This window comes from Manis javanica, chromosome 16, assembly GCF_040802235.1.
Source record: "Manis javanica isolate MJ-LG chromosome 16, MJ_LKY, whole genome shotgun sequence".
NCBI lineage: Eukaryota > Metazoa > Chordata > Mammalia > Pholidota > Manidae > Manis > Manis javanica.
In genome coordinates this window covers 53123143-53136204 of record NC_133171.1, presented here as the reverse complement: position 1 = coordinate 53136204, position 13062 = coordinate 53123143, and the positions used below count along the sequence as shown (strand labels likewise).

General features: G+C 39.7%; 1 protein-coding gene across 2 annotated transcripts in view; it reads right to left on the bottom strand.

Annotated features, from left to right (window-relative positions):
• Nucleotides 1-1628: 1628 nt before the first annotated feature.
• The window catches only part of LOC140846744 (putative transmembrane protein 217B), a 32490-nt gene continuing 21056 nt past the window's right edge, over nucleotides 1629-13062 (bottom strand). The window contains exons 2-3 of one of the 2 annotated variants that reach the window (XM_073224370.1): nucleotides 9066-9267; nucleotides 1629-2578 (exon numbers count right to left, since the gene is read on the bottom strand). In XM_073224370.1, the coding sequence (XP_073080471.1) occupies nucleotides 2004-2578; nucleotides 9066-9093 (603 nt within the window). In that variant the 5' untranslated portion in view covers nucleotides 9094-9267 and the 3' untranslated portion in view covers nucleotides 1629-2003. The remainder of the gene's footprint in view (nucleotides 2579-9065; nucleotides 9268-13062) is intronic. The other variant, XM_073224369.1, reaches the window with a different exon arrangement.

The following is a 13062-nucleotide window of genomic DNA, read 5'->3' as shown; positions in this document are numbered from 1 at the left end:
CCAGTCTCCCATCCTCCCCACAGCCCCTCCACCCCCAGCTGGGATGGGGGATTGGAACCCTGATGTCTGTCCATGTTTTTTTTTTGATTATTCGTTTGATTTTTATACTTGATTTATATGTGAATCCCACATTTCTCCCTTATTATTATTATTATTATTTTTTTTTTAAAATAAAATGCTGAAGTGGTAGGTAGATATAAGATAAAGGTAGAAAACATAATTTAGTGCTGTAAGGAAGCAAATGTAGATGATCAGGTCTGTGCCTATAGACTAAGTATTAATCCAAGCTAGACAAGGGCAACAAAACACCCACGGATGCAGAAGATTTCTCTCAAAACAGGGGGAGGGGTGAGGTTCTAAGCCTCACCTCTGTTGATCCCCAATTTCTCACCTGATGGCCCCCCTGCGACTGTGCCTGTCTTAGGTTGTTTCTCCCTTGAGGAATCTTACCCGTCTCTGTGTTTGCCCATGTTTTATTTTTTGTTTTTGGTACCAGTGAGTCACAACCAGTCAAGGCCAGGGCGGGGACACACTGCTAGTCCTCAGTCATCAGCGGGAGACTCCCTAAATCCTAAATTAGAGGGCCAACAGCGCTAAGCAAACACTTATTGCTGACTGCCATCTGGTGGTCATTTTGGGAACTGTCCTGGATCCAAATCTCCCTTCCAGATAATTTTTCCCCTCCTAGGCAAGAATTGAGTGAATGTAAGTGACACTTTTAAGTGTTCAGTAAAAGTGGGCTACTGTCATTATGCTCATGTTTGGAGGAGTATGGTCGAAACAAACAGTGCCCCTTGACTTCACCGCCAACATGTTTTGAAGGAAAAGGAAATATCCTAAAAGGAGGTCTCTCTTTTTTATCTTGGTAAAAGTAAGGGTGCTTCAGGGAGCCACGCAGGACATTAGTGTGTGAAGGCAGATGGGCTAGACTGAAATCCTGCTTTTGCTGCAAGGTGACCTTGATCACATCACTTAAGTGCCATGAGTCTCAGTTTTATCAAAACCTTAACACAGGAACACTAGTATTAAAACTATACAGGTGTGAATGTAAAGAGCTCTCAGTAAAAGATGCTCTCTATTAGTAATAGTTGTGGCATACCGACTCTCAGGGCTGGGGGCAGGTATTGATTTAAAGTGCAATTTACCCCCAGGGAACATTTGGCAGTGCCTGGAGATATTTTTGGTTGTTGACAGGCTGGAGGGGTGGGGGGTGCTACTCGCATCTAGTGGGTAGAGGCCGTGGATGCTGCTGTACAACCTATGGTGCACAGAACAGCCCTCTACAAGGTAGAACTGTCTAATCCATAGTTCAGTAGTGATTAAATTGAGAAATTCTATAATTTTAAATGGGGATTCTTCTTGCCATGCTATGAACCAATATGAGAACCTGCTTTCTGAAAACATGAGGGAAGCAGTGTGATGCATAAACCTGGAGAGGTGTTCTTTCTACGATTATATGCAGGAGTAAAATAAGCTTCAGATTACTCTGCTCACCAGTATGGTAGCCACAAACCAGCTGCATGCAGCGATTGAAATTGAAATTAGTTACAATGGGAAAAAATTTTAATATGATACCTGGATTGTAATAGCCTTGTTCTAAGTGCTCATAGCCGCATGTACATAGTGGACAGCACAGAAAGTTCTATTGGACAGCACTGTTCCAAAGGGACTCAGCAGAACCAGGCATCAGTGGGGGATCCAAAAGAGTAAAATTAGAAACTATGTATTTTCAGAGAGGAGGGGACCATGAGAGACAAGAGCATACACAAATGAGATGGTTAGGTAAGCACAAAAGCAGTATATAATTAAAACACTAAGTCACAAACAAGCCCATGTACAATAATTGATCTATGCACCCCTTCCTCCCCCAAGAATTGCTCTTAAGTGCATAAAATTTGAGAGTCCCCAAAAGGCAAGCATTTCAACACAAGGCAGGCAGAGAAAGGGGGAGCCACTGCTGGGGAGCACTGTTGTTCTCTCTCTTCTTTCTGGCACAGTTCAGTTTAACTTGGGTAGTGCAAGGCTCTCGGCCCAACAGGTGACCACGAGTCACCTGTATTGACAGAGGAGCGTCTGCGATGGCCTTGCTTGCTTAAAATCTTGGGACCCTTGTAAAGGGTATATGTATGCTTGATGAGGAAGGGCAGACAGAAGAACTGCAGGAGCATGCGGGAGATTTGGAAGATCAAGTTCATGTAGCGCAGCTCCTTGAACTGTTCTCTGATGACCCCATTAATGAGCAGGACCATGGAGAAGCTAATGAGCTCATAGGTAATGATCCACATGGCATAGCACAGCAGCCCCATGTAGTAGTTCATGCGGGTGCAATAGAGGAGCAAGATACTGACTGTGATGGTGACGATGGATAGGCAGATGTTGATGATCTTCTTGCGGGTCATCACCCAAAAGACTATTTCAGAGTTTGTGTCCATGTAGATGCTGAAGTTTTCCTCGTAGTCAATGTATATAACTTGGTTCAAGTCAATGAGGAGGAACTGGATGGTGTTGAAGATGGAGAAGATGCCCACCACAGAGGAGAACATCTTGTTATTCATTTTGTTCTGTTTCATCAGAGCACCTGAAGCAAAAAAAAATTATGGAGATAACATGACAAGACGGCTTAGCAAACCCTAGACAAATTCCTCGAACCACTAGATATAAACGGGGGAGCGAAGAGAAAAACTTGGCATATGGACAGGCAATGGGCTGTAAGTGAAGGGGCATGGGGTCTGATCTCTGCTCTGACTGACATAACTAGCTGTAGATGACTGTGTCTCTGGGAAAGGAGGGCCTCACTGGCCCGGGACACTCCTTAGGTGGCTTCTAGCTCTGCTGCTCCCATGGCAACTATGCTTTAAGGCAGCAAAACGGGTGCTCCTGTTGGTGGCAGGCTCGTGGGAATTAGGAAATTCTTATATCTGGAATAATAACAGAGTCAATTCTGGGCTTCTATTTAGGATATTTGTTTCTCTGAAGTCAGAAAATTTTAGCCTGTCTCCTCAAGGGTCTGGAATCATCTCTGCTCCTCCCTTGGACTCCCCTTCCTTTCCTTCCAAGCCCTTAGAAATGGAGCTTCTCTGCTTTGCTCCCAGACTTGTCCCATCACAGAGTTTAGCCAGCAGTGAATGGAATGGGGGAAGATTTATGGATCCAAGGCTTACTGCCTTCTCTTCCCAGAGCGAAGATATCTTAATGATAATTCACAGTCACACAGGCAGTCCTGGCAGGCAGGCCTCCAGCTTCAACCTAGGGTAGACTTGAACTCTAGAGGCTGGCTCCAGCTAGGGTGGAGAAACCTAGAGCCAAAGCAGCCCCTGCTGAGGTTGCATTGATTATCGGTGGCCCAAGACTAGGATAGGCTGAGTCCCAGTGCAAATAGCCCGCCTAGCCAAAATTGCCTTCTGACCAGCTCCCAATTCAGAGAACTCCAGAACAAAGCTCCCTCCTCTTCATTCACTGCACTGGCATGCCACCACTGTGAGGGGGGAGGGGGAGGGGGGAGGAGCTGTCACACGTGAGGGGAACACATGCAGTCCTCTGGCTGAAGTGTTTCCAGTGGGGGACAACCTGGCGTGGCCTCCTTCTGAGATGACTGGAACAGTGCTCCTGCTCAGTCCTGTCAAGTACATTCAGGCTGCCATCAGTCTCCCTCCACCATCTCTTCACTCACTCCACCAACCCCAAATGTTCTTCTTTTTTCTTTTGTCAGTAGCAATTTATTTTTCTTGGTAAAATATTCGATAACATAAGTTTTACCATTTAACCCTTTTTGAGTGTACAATTTAATGGCACAGATGCAAAATTTCTAAACAAAATTTAACAAATCTACCCCAACAATATATAAAAAGGATTATACATCATGACCAAGTAGTTTATGCTGGCAATATCATGGTTGGTTTAACGTTTGAAAACCTATCAATGTAATTTACTGTATTAATAATTTAAAAAATAAAGACTATATGACTATCTCAATCCATGGAGAAAAACATTTGACGATATACAACATTTATTCCTAATTTTAAAAACCTTCTGCTAACTAGGAATGAAAGGGAACTTCCTCAACTTTGATATAGGACATCTATGAAAAAGCCTATAGTTAACATCATACTTAATGAAGAAAGACTGCTTTCCCTCTAAGGGAAATCTAAGGGAACAAGACAAAAATATCCCTTTTCACTACTTCTGCTCAACATTGTACTGGAGATGCTAGCCACTGTAATAAGGCAAAAAGAGGAAGAAGTTGAACTGTATTTGTAGACAACAATGATTGAATATGCAGAAAATCTGATTGAATCTACAAAAACATTACTTGACTTAATATATTAGTTAGGCAGTATTGCAGGATACAAGATCAATATACAAAAAATAATTGTATTTCTATATGCTAACAACAAACAACTGGAACTGAAATTTCAGAAATAATATAGTTTAAATAACATCAAACATATAAAATACTTAGACATAAACCTGACAAAATATGTGAAAGATTGTACACTGAAAACAAGAAAACATTGCTGAGATAAATTTAAGAAGAATTAAGTAAATGGAGAGAGATACTGTTCTCATGGATTAGAAGACTCAATATTGTTAAGATGTTAGTTCTCCCCAAACTGATCCACAGAGTCAAAACAGTATCAATCAAAATCCCAGCAGGTTTCTTCTTGAAGAGAAATTTTAAGTTGATTCTAAATTCATATGGAAATGCAAAGGATCTAGAATAGCCAAAACAATTTTGAAAAAGAACGCAGATGGAGGGATATGACTTAAGGATTTATTATAAAGCTGCCATAATCAAAATAGGGTGGCACTGGCATAAAAATAGACAAATAGATCAATGGAATAAAATGAAGTCCAGGAACAGTTATGGGCGTGTGTGTGTGTATATATATATATACATAAAATAAACTCAGTAGAGAAAAGATAAACTTTTTAACAATTGATGTTGGAACAATGGGATTTCTGGGAGCACAAGGGGAACTTTGATTTTTATCACTAGCTATATATAAAAAATAACTCAAAAGGGATCATATAAGTGTAAAACCTAGAACTATGACTTCTAGAAGAAAACATAGAAAACTTTCATGACGTTGGGTTAGGCAATGATTTCCTAAATGTAATAACCAAAAGTATAAGCCATAAAATAACAAATTGATAAATTGGATTTCACTGAAATCTTCTGCATCCGTGGATGTTTTATTGCCCTTGTCTAGCTTGGATTAACACATAGTCTACAGGCACACACCTGATCATCTACATTTGCTCTCTTACAACACTAAACTATGTTTTCTACCTTTATCTTGTATCTACCTACCACTTCAGCATTTTATTAAAAATAATAATAATAAAGAGAGAAATGTGGTATCCACATATAAATCAAGTATAAAAATCAAATGAATATTCATATTTGAACTGTTTATAGTTCATAATGCATGAGCAAAACCGAAAGCTTCTGTGATGACTGCCCTTGTACTGTTCACCATGTAACTTATTCACTATGTAAGAATTTGTACTCCATGTAAGAACTTGTTCATTATGCTTCAGAAGATTGGAGACTGACGAAATTAGGCTTGGGGTGGATTAAGGATTGTGCATTGAGCATTGACCCCCCTATACAGAATTTTATTGTTGTTAACAACCATTTGATCAATAAATATGAGAGATGCCCTCACACACACAATATATATATATATATATATATATATATATATATATATATATATATATATATACACACACACACACACACACACTTCCAATTGTAAAATAAATAAGTAACCGGGATGTAATGTATAGCATAAGGAATATAGTCAAAATATTGTATCAACTTGGTATGGTGATAGCTGGTACCTAGAATTATCATGTATATAAATGTTCAATCACTGTGTTGTACACCTGAAACTAATGTAATACTGTGTGTCAACTACCCTTCAATAAAAAATAATTATCTAAAAAAAAAATTGGATTTCACTGAAATGAAAAATCTCTGTTCTTCAAAAGTTGCTGTTAAGTGAACGAAAAGACAAGGTCCAAATTGCAAAAAAAATTTACAAATCATATATCTGATAAAGAAAATGTAAGTAATTCCAATAATCCCATGTAAAAAAGGCCCCTAATTTTTAAAAGTGGGCAAAAAGTTTGAACAGATACCTTGCCAAAAAATATCTAAGCATACTAAGTAAGTACATGAAAAGATGCTCATTGTCATTTATCATTAGAGAAATGCAAGTTAAAACCGCAGTGAGATACCACTATATACCTATTATAATGGCTAAAAGGAAAAATTTATTGTCTGGAATAACTGTTGGCAAGGATATAAAGGAACTGGAATTCACATACACTGCCAGAGGGAATATAAAATGGATACAGCCACTCTGTAAAAAGGTTTGCCAGTTTCTTAAAAAGTTGAAATGGTATTTGTGCAAGATGAGTGAAATTGTAAGTCCACATACAGTCTTGTACACAAATGTTTATAGCGTTTTTATTCCTAATTGCCCCAATCTGTAAACCACGAGATATCCTTCAGTGGGCAAATGGATAATCAAACTGGTACATTCATGCCATGGCTACTACTCAACGACAAAGTATGAAATATCAATATACATAACAACATGGATGAATCTTTTTTTTTCAGTGAATGTTCTTTATTTTTATTTTATTTTATTTTTTTTACACAGATTTATTTATTTATTTATTTTTAAAATTTTTTATTAAGGTATGATTGATATACACTCTTATGAAGGTTTCACATGAAAAAACAATGTGGTTACTACATTTACCCATATTATCAAGTCCCCACCCTTACCCCAATGCAGTCACTGTCCATCAGTGCAGCAAGATGCCAGAGATCCACTATGAGCCTTCTCTGTGCTACACTGTTCTCCCCGTGATCCCCCACACCAACATGGATGAGTCTTAAAGGCATTAGGCTGATGAAAGAAGCCAGACAAAACACAAGTACATACTGAATGATTCTATTTCTGTAAAATTCTAGAAAATGAAAAATAATATGTACTGACAGCAAATCAGTGCCTTGTGATGGTGTGGGGTGGTGCACACAGTGGTAGGAGGCAGGGAGTAGGAGGAAACTTCTGAGGGGGATACATATGTTCATGAATTCACTGGAGTTGATGGCTCAGTGGGATATACCTATGTCAAAACCTATCAAATTATATACTTTAAACATGTGCAGTTTACTATATGTCAATTAACATCTCAAGAAAGCTATTAAATAAAACACTATAATGTCTAATGTTTGAAGTAGAAGTTTGCTTAGTTTGTCTCCCCTGGTTTAAACTGCTTCTGACAGCCTTGGAAACTGAACTTGGAGGGAAGTTTGTTGATCTGTGATGTGTAATCTTGCATTGTCTTATATGGTCAGCTAATTGGTTCATAGACCATGATTTAATTTCTCCCACTAAGTTGTAAAATCCTCAAGGTGAGTGAGATCTCACAGCTCCTACTCGTTTATATCCTCCTACATTAGCAGCATGTGACAGATGCAGAAAAGTTTAATGGGTACCTTCTGATTAACCAAGTGCCTCTCGTGCTCTTTGACAAATCTGGGGGAGGAAGGACTCAAGACAGAAAATGAAGAATGATTTTTCTTTATTTTTATTCTTTGACTTATCTGGAATATAGCATAAAAGACACAGGGGAAACGCACAGCATAAAGCTACCCCTGAGACACCAACAGTATCCTTTGTGCTGCAGCAATCTGAGGTATAAATACAGACTTGCCTGCCTCAGGGTTAGAGAGCCGCGGGTTGGGAGTTGATTGCATTTCCTTACCCTCTTCATTTTGACCAACAAGGCGGTACCAACTAGGAAAGGGAGAAACTCAGGGTGCTTGACAAATAACACTATCCTTTAACTAAGCACTCTAGATGAGCAGGGTGTTCCTGTTGAGATTATAACCATATTTTTCTCCGCATTCCCACGAAAGGGTGGCAATAGGGTCTCTACTTGTTGAACAGATCCCCAAAGACCAAAGAGATGGAAACAGAACTTCCACAAGAACCTGGGAGATACGGTTCTCGGGAGAGGAAAGAGCCAACATTATTCATGATAGTGGCGGGTAGACCTGATTATCTTTTGTTTCCGCAGTAGGAACTCTTCCTTGCATGTAGAAATACGTCTGTTGTAGGAAATTCTTTTGCCCTGGCTTTGGCTTTTGTAGATTATGTAGGCATTGGTGATGACAAACAATATCCAGAAACAGTGCATGAGTATGCGGGACACCAAGCCAAACCAGCGCGTGATTCTGACCTCTCTGATACTAGAATTACCGTTGGTAAGGATCTGTAGCACAATGTTCATAGCTTCATAGAAAAGGATCCAGAAGATGTAGATCACCAAGCCCTGGTACACCTGGGCATATACTGAGTATAGGAGGAAGCAGCTGATGATGATGGTGATGGTGATGGATGATAGGAAGAGGACGATATTCCAACTCCAGCAGATGAATAACTGATTGATCGGGGCACTTCCACCCTCGTCCGTAGCGTTAATCACAGAGCAATTGCCACTCCTTATGTACTTCTGTTCGAAGATGAGGTACATGTCAGTGGCCATGATGGTAAAGACCCCTGATAACACGGTGCCCGTTCTAGGGGTCATCCCGCACCAGTGCTGCTGCTTCATGTGGAGACCTCCTGTGAAGGCAAACAACATGAGAGAGAATCCTGGGTCCCGCCAGCATAGGGTGTCTGCCTCATTCCCAAGTCACCCTGGAGAAATGCTAGAGAGAGATCTGGAAACCAGGGAGTAAAAGCTTTGGGAAGATGGAAGCCTGTTTAAAATGGATGGGGAGTGTGAGTAGGGAGGAGGGATGATGTAGTCCGGGGCTGGGGGCCGTGAGCAGACGACGCAGAGAGGTGGGCCTCAGCCCTGGCTTCACATTAGAATCGCTGGAAGTACCCATGCCCATGCCCCACTCCACACCAATTAGAACATTTTCTGGGTGGGCCCCAGACCTCAGTCTTTTTCGAAATTTCCCAGTGATTTTCATTTGTAGCCAGTATTAGAAAACACTGACTAGAAAAGGATAATTTAAATTATGCTCTTACCTCTTCTAGTATTGCCTTGGTCAACCATTGCTGCATCCTGATGAGGACGATTGGCTGCACTTTTTCAGACCTTGAGTGCAGGAGTCTCAGGAGAAAAACCAGGGCAGCACAATAGCCCTGCTGGAGTGAGGAGTTGATGAAAACAAGTGGGCACCAACTGGCTTTGAGCAATCAGTTCTCCACTACATGTCACAACAATACCCTGAAAGGTGTACATCAAGGGATATTTAGAGCCTTAGGATAGAATTATCTGATAATAGCAAAGAAAAAGCAATAGTGAGCTAAGTGTTCAACTCAAGAAGTTAGTGGGGAAAACCAACAATATGAACAACAAAAAGGAAGAAGAAAACAGCAGAAATCAGTGAAAAGGAAATGAAGGTAAAGTAGAGGGACTTCTGGTTGGTTAGGCTATTGGGGACAATTTGCTGCTAAAAACAACTAAAAATGCAGGATAAAATCATTTAAAAATATTCTTAGAGGCACAGAGATGCTGACAAGGTAGGAGGTTAGAGGTAAATTATATGGGAGATGAGGACCTGGGACAGGTAAGCAACCATGGAAGTCAGTTTTGCTCTGAGGGTATTTGCCAGTCTGGGCAAATTTGAAGTTCATCATGACAGCTCAGTAGGGAAAGGAGGAAAAAAAACTAAGCTCAGGGTCCACCAAGGTGAGGACTCTATTAGAAGGTCTTCCCTCCACTAGTTGTGGTCCCACAAAAAGCTATGATTAAAGGTAAATCAAAGAATCCCACATCTTTCTCCTAAGAGATGACAAGGAAAGGGGAGAGTACAGGGAGGGCTGTATAACTTCTGAACATATGGGGAGAAAACTCTCCTTGAGACACTGTAACCATTATTGACTTTTTTGTGGATTCGTAGCCCAAAATACATGAGGAATTTAAAAAAAAAACTGTTAAGTGTAAGGTCTAAAACAGTCCTGAACTGAAAGTGTCTCTAAGTGCCTGGCAGAAGCAAACTCAAATCCTCTCTGGAGAAATCCATCTTTGTGCTGGTCCTCAAAGAATCTCTATCAGTCATTTTTCAGGGACAATGACTACTAAACAGTTAAAAAGAAAAAGCACAGAAGAAACAGGGCACTGTGAGTGAGAACCAGCAAAAATGACAGACAGAAGAAACAGAACTGCAAAAATACCAAAATATGAAACGATTATGATTACTATATATTTTGCACTATTTAAAAGCTTTATTTTTGATTGCAGTAAAATGCACATAAAATTTACCATCTGAATAATTTTTTTAAGGTATCAGTGATATACAACCTTATGCTCAGATTTCACTTGAGCAACATTGTGGTTACTGCATTCCCCCTATTATCAAGTCCCCACCATACCCCATTACAGTCACTGTCCATCAGCATAGTTGCTGTACTTCCTTCCCCGTGCCCCTCCTACATTGTGTGTGCTAATCATAATGCCCCTTAATCCTCTTATCACTCCCTTCCCACCCAAGGTTGCTTCCATTTCTTGGCTATTGTAAATAGTGCTGCAATAAACATAGGGGTGCATACGTCTTTTTTTGAATTTTTTAATTTTGGTATCATTAATGTACAACTACATGAGCAACACTATGGTTACTAGACTCCCCCCATTATCAAGTCCCCACCACATACCCCATTACAGTCACTGTCCATCAGTGTAGTAAGATGTTATACAATCACTACTTGTCTTCTCTGTGTTATACAGCCCTCCCTGTACTCTCCCCTTATATTATGTGTGTTAATGTAATGGCCCTTTTTCTCCCTTATCCCTCCCTTCCCACCCACCCTCCACAGTCCCTTTCCCTTTGGTAACTGTTAGTCCATTCTTGGGTTCTGTGAATTTGCTGTGGTTTTGTTCCTTCAGTTTTTGCTCTGTTCTTATACTCCACAGATGAGTGAAATCATTTGGCACTTGTCTTTCTCCATCTGGCTTATTTCACTGAGCATAATACCCTCTAGCTTCATCCAGGTTGTTACAAATGGTAGGATCTGTTTTCTTCTTATGGCTGAATAATATTCCATTCTGTATATGTACCACATCTTCTTTATCCATTCATCTACTGATGAACACCTAGGTTGCTTCCATATCTTGGCTATTGTAAATAGTGCTGTGATAAACATAGGGGTGCATCTGTCTTTTTCAAACTGTGCTGCTGTATTCTTAGGGTAAATTCCTAGGAGTGGAATTCCTGGATCAAATGGTATTCCTATTTTTAGTTTTTTGAGGAACCTCCATACTGCTTTCCACAATGGTTGAACTAATTTACATTCCCACCAGCAGTGTAGGAGGGTTCCCCTTTCTCCACATCCTTGCCAACATTTGTTGTTTGCCTTTGCATGTTGGCCATCCTAACTGGTGTGAGGTGATGTCTCATTGTGGTTTTAATTTGCATTTCTCTGATGATTAGCGATGTGGAGCATCTTTCATGTGCTTGTTGGCCATCTGAATTTCTTCTTTGGAGAAGTGTCTGTTCAGATTCTCTGTCCATTTTTTAATTGGGTTATTTGCTTTCTGTTTGTTGAGGTGCATGAGCTCTTTATATAATTTGGATGTCAACCCCTTATCAGATATGTCATTTATGAACATATTCTCCCATATTGTAGAATGTCTTTCTGTTCTACTGATAGTATCCTTTGCTGTACAGAAGCTTTTTAGTTTGATATAGTCCCACTTGTTCATTTTTGCTTTTGTTTCCCTTGTCTGGGGAGATATGTTCATGAAGAAGTTGCTCATGTTTATGTCCAGGAGATTTTTGCCTATGTTTTTTTCTAAGAGTTTTATGGTTTCATGACTTACATTCAGTTCTTTGATCCATTTTGAGTTTATTTTTGTGTATGGAGTTAGACAATAATCCAGTTTCATTCTCTTATATGTAGCTGTCCAGTTTTGCCAACACCAACTGTTGAAGAGGCTGTCATTCCCCCTTGTGTATCTATGGCTCCTTTATCGTATATTAATTGATCATATATGCTTGGGTTAATATCTGGGCTCTCTATTCTGTTCCACTGGTCTATGGGTCTGTTTTTGTGCTGGTACCAAATTGTCTTGATTACTGTGGCTTTGTAGTAGAGCTTGAAGTCAGGGAGCATAATTACCCTTGCTTTATTCTTCCTTCTCAGGATTGCTTTGGCTATTCAGGGTCTTTTGTCATTCCATATGAATTTTAGAACTATTTGCTCTAGTTCATTGAAGAATGCTGTAGGTATTTTGACAGGGATTGCACTGAATCTGTGAATTGCTTTAGGCAGGATGGCCATTTTGACAACATTAATTCTTCTTAGCCAAGAGCATGGGATGAATTTCCATTTATTAGTGTCCTCTTTAATTTCTTGTAAGAGTATCTTGTAGTTTTCAGGGTATAGGTCTTTCACTTCCTTGGTTAGGTTTATTCCTAGGTATTTTATTCTTTTTGATGCAATTGTGAATGGAATTGTTTTCATGATTTCTCTCTCTGCTAGTTCATCGTTAGTATATGGGAATGTAACAGATTCCTGTGTATTAAGTTTGTATCCTGCAACTTTGCTGAATTTAGATATTAGATCTAGTAATTTTAGAGTAGATTCCTTAGGGTTTTTTATGTACAATATCATGTCATCTGCAAAGAGGGACAGTTTGACTTCTTCCTTGCTAATATGGATGTCTTTTATTTCTTTGTGTTGTCTGAGTGCTGTGGCTAGGACCTCCAGTACTACATTGAATAAAAGTGGGGAGAGTGGGCATCCTTGTCTTGTTACCGATTTTAAAGGAAAAGCTTTCAGCTTCTCACTGTTAAGTATAATGTTGGCTGTGGGTTTGTCATATATGGCCTTTATTATGTTGAGGTACTTGCCCTCTATACCCATTTTGTTGAGAGTTTTTATCATGAATGGATGTTGAATTTTGTTGAATGCTTTTTCAGCATCTATGGAGATGATGATGTGGTTTTTGTCTTTCTTTGTGCAGATGTGGTGGATGATGTTGATGGATTTTCGAATGTTGTACCATCCTGAGATGAATCCC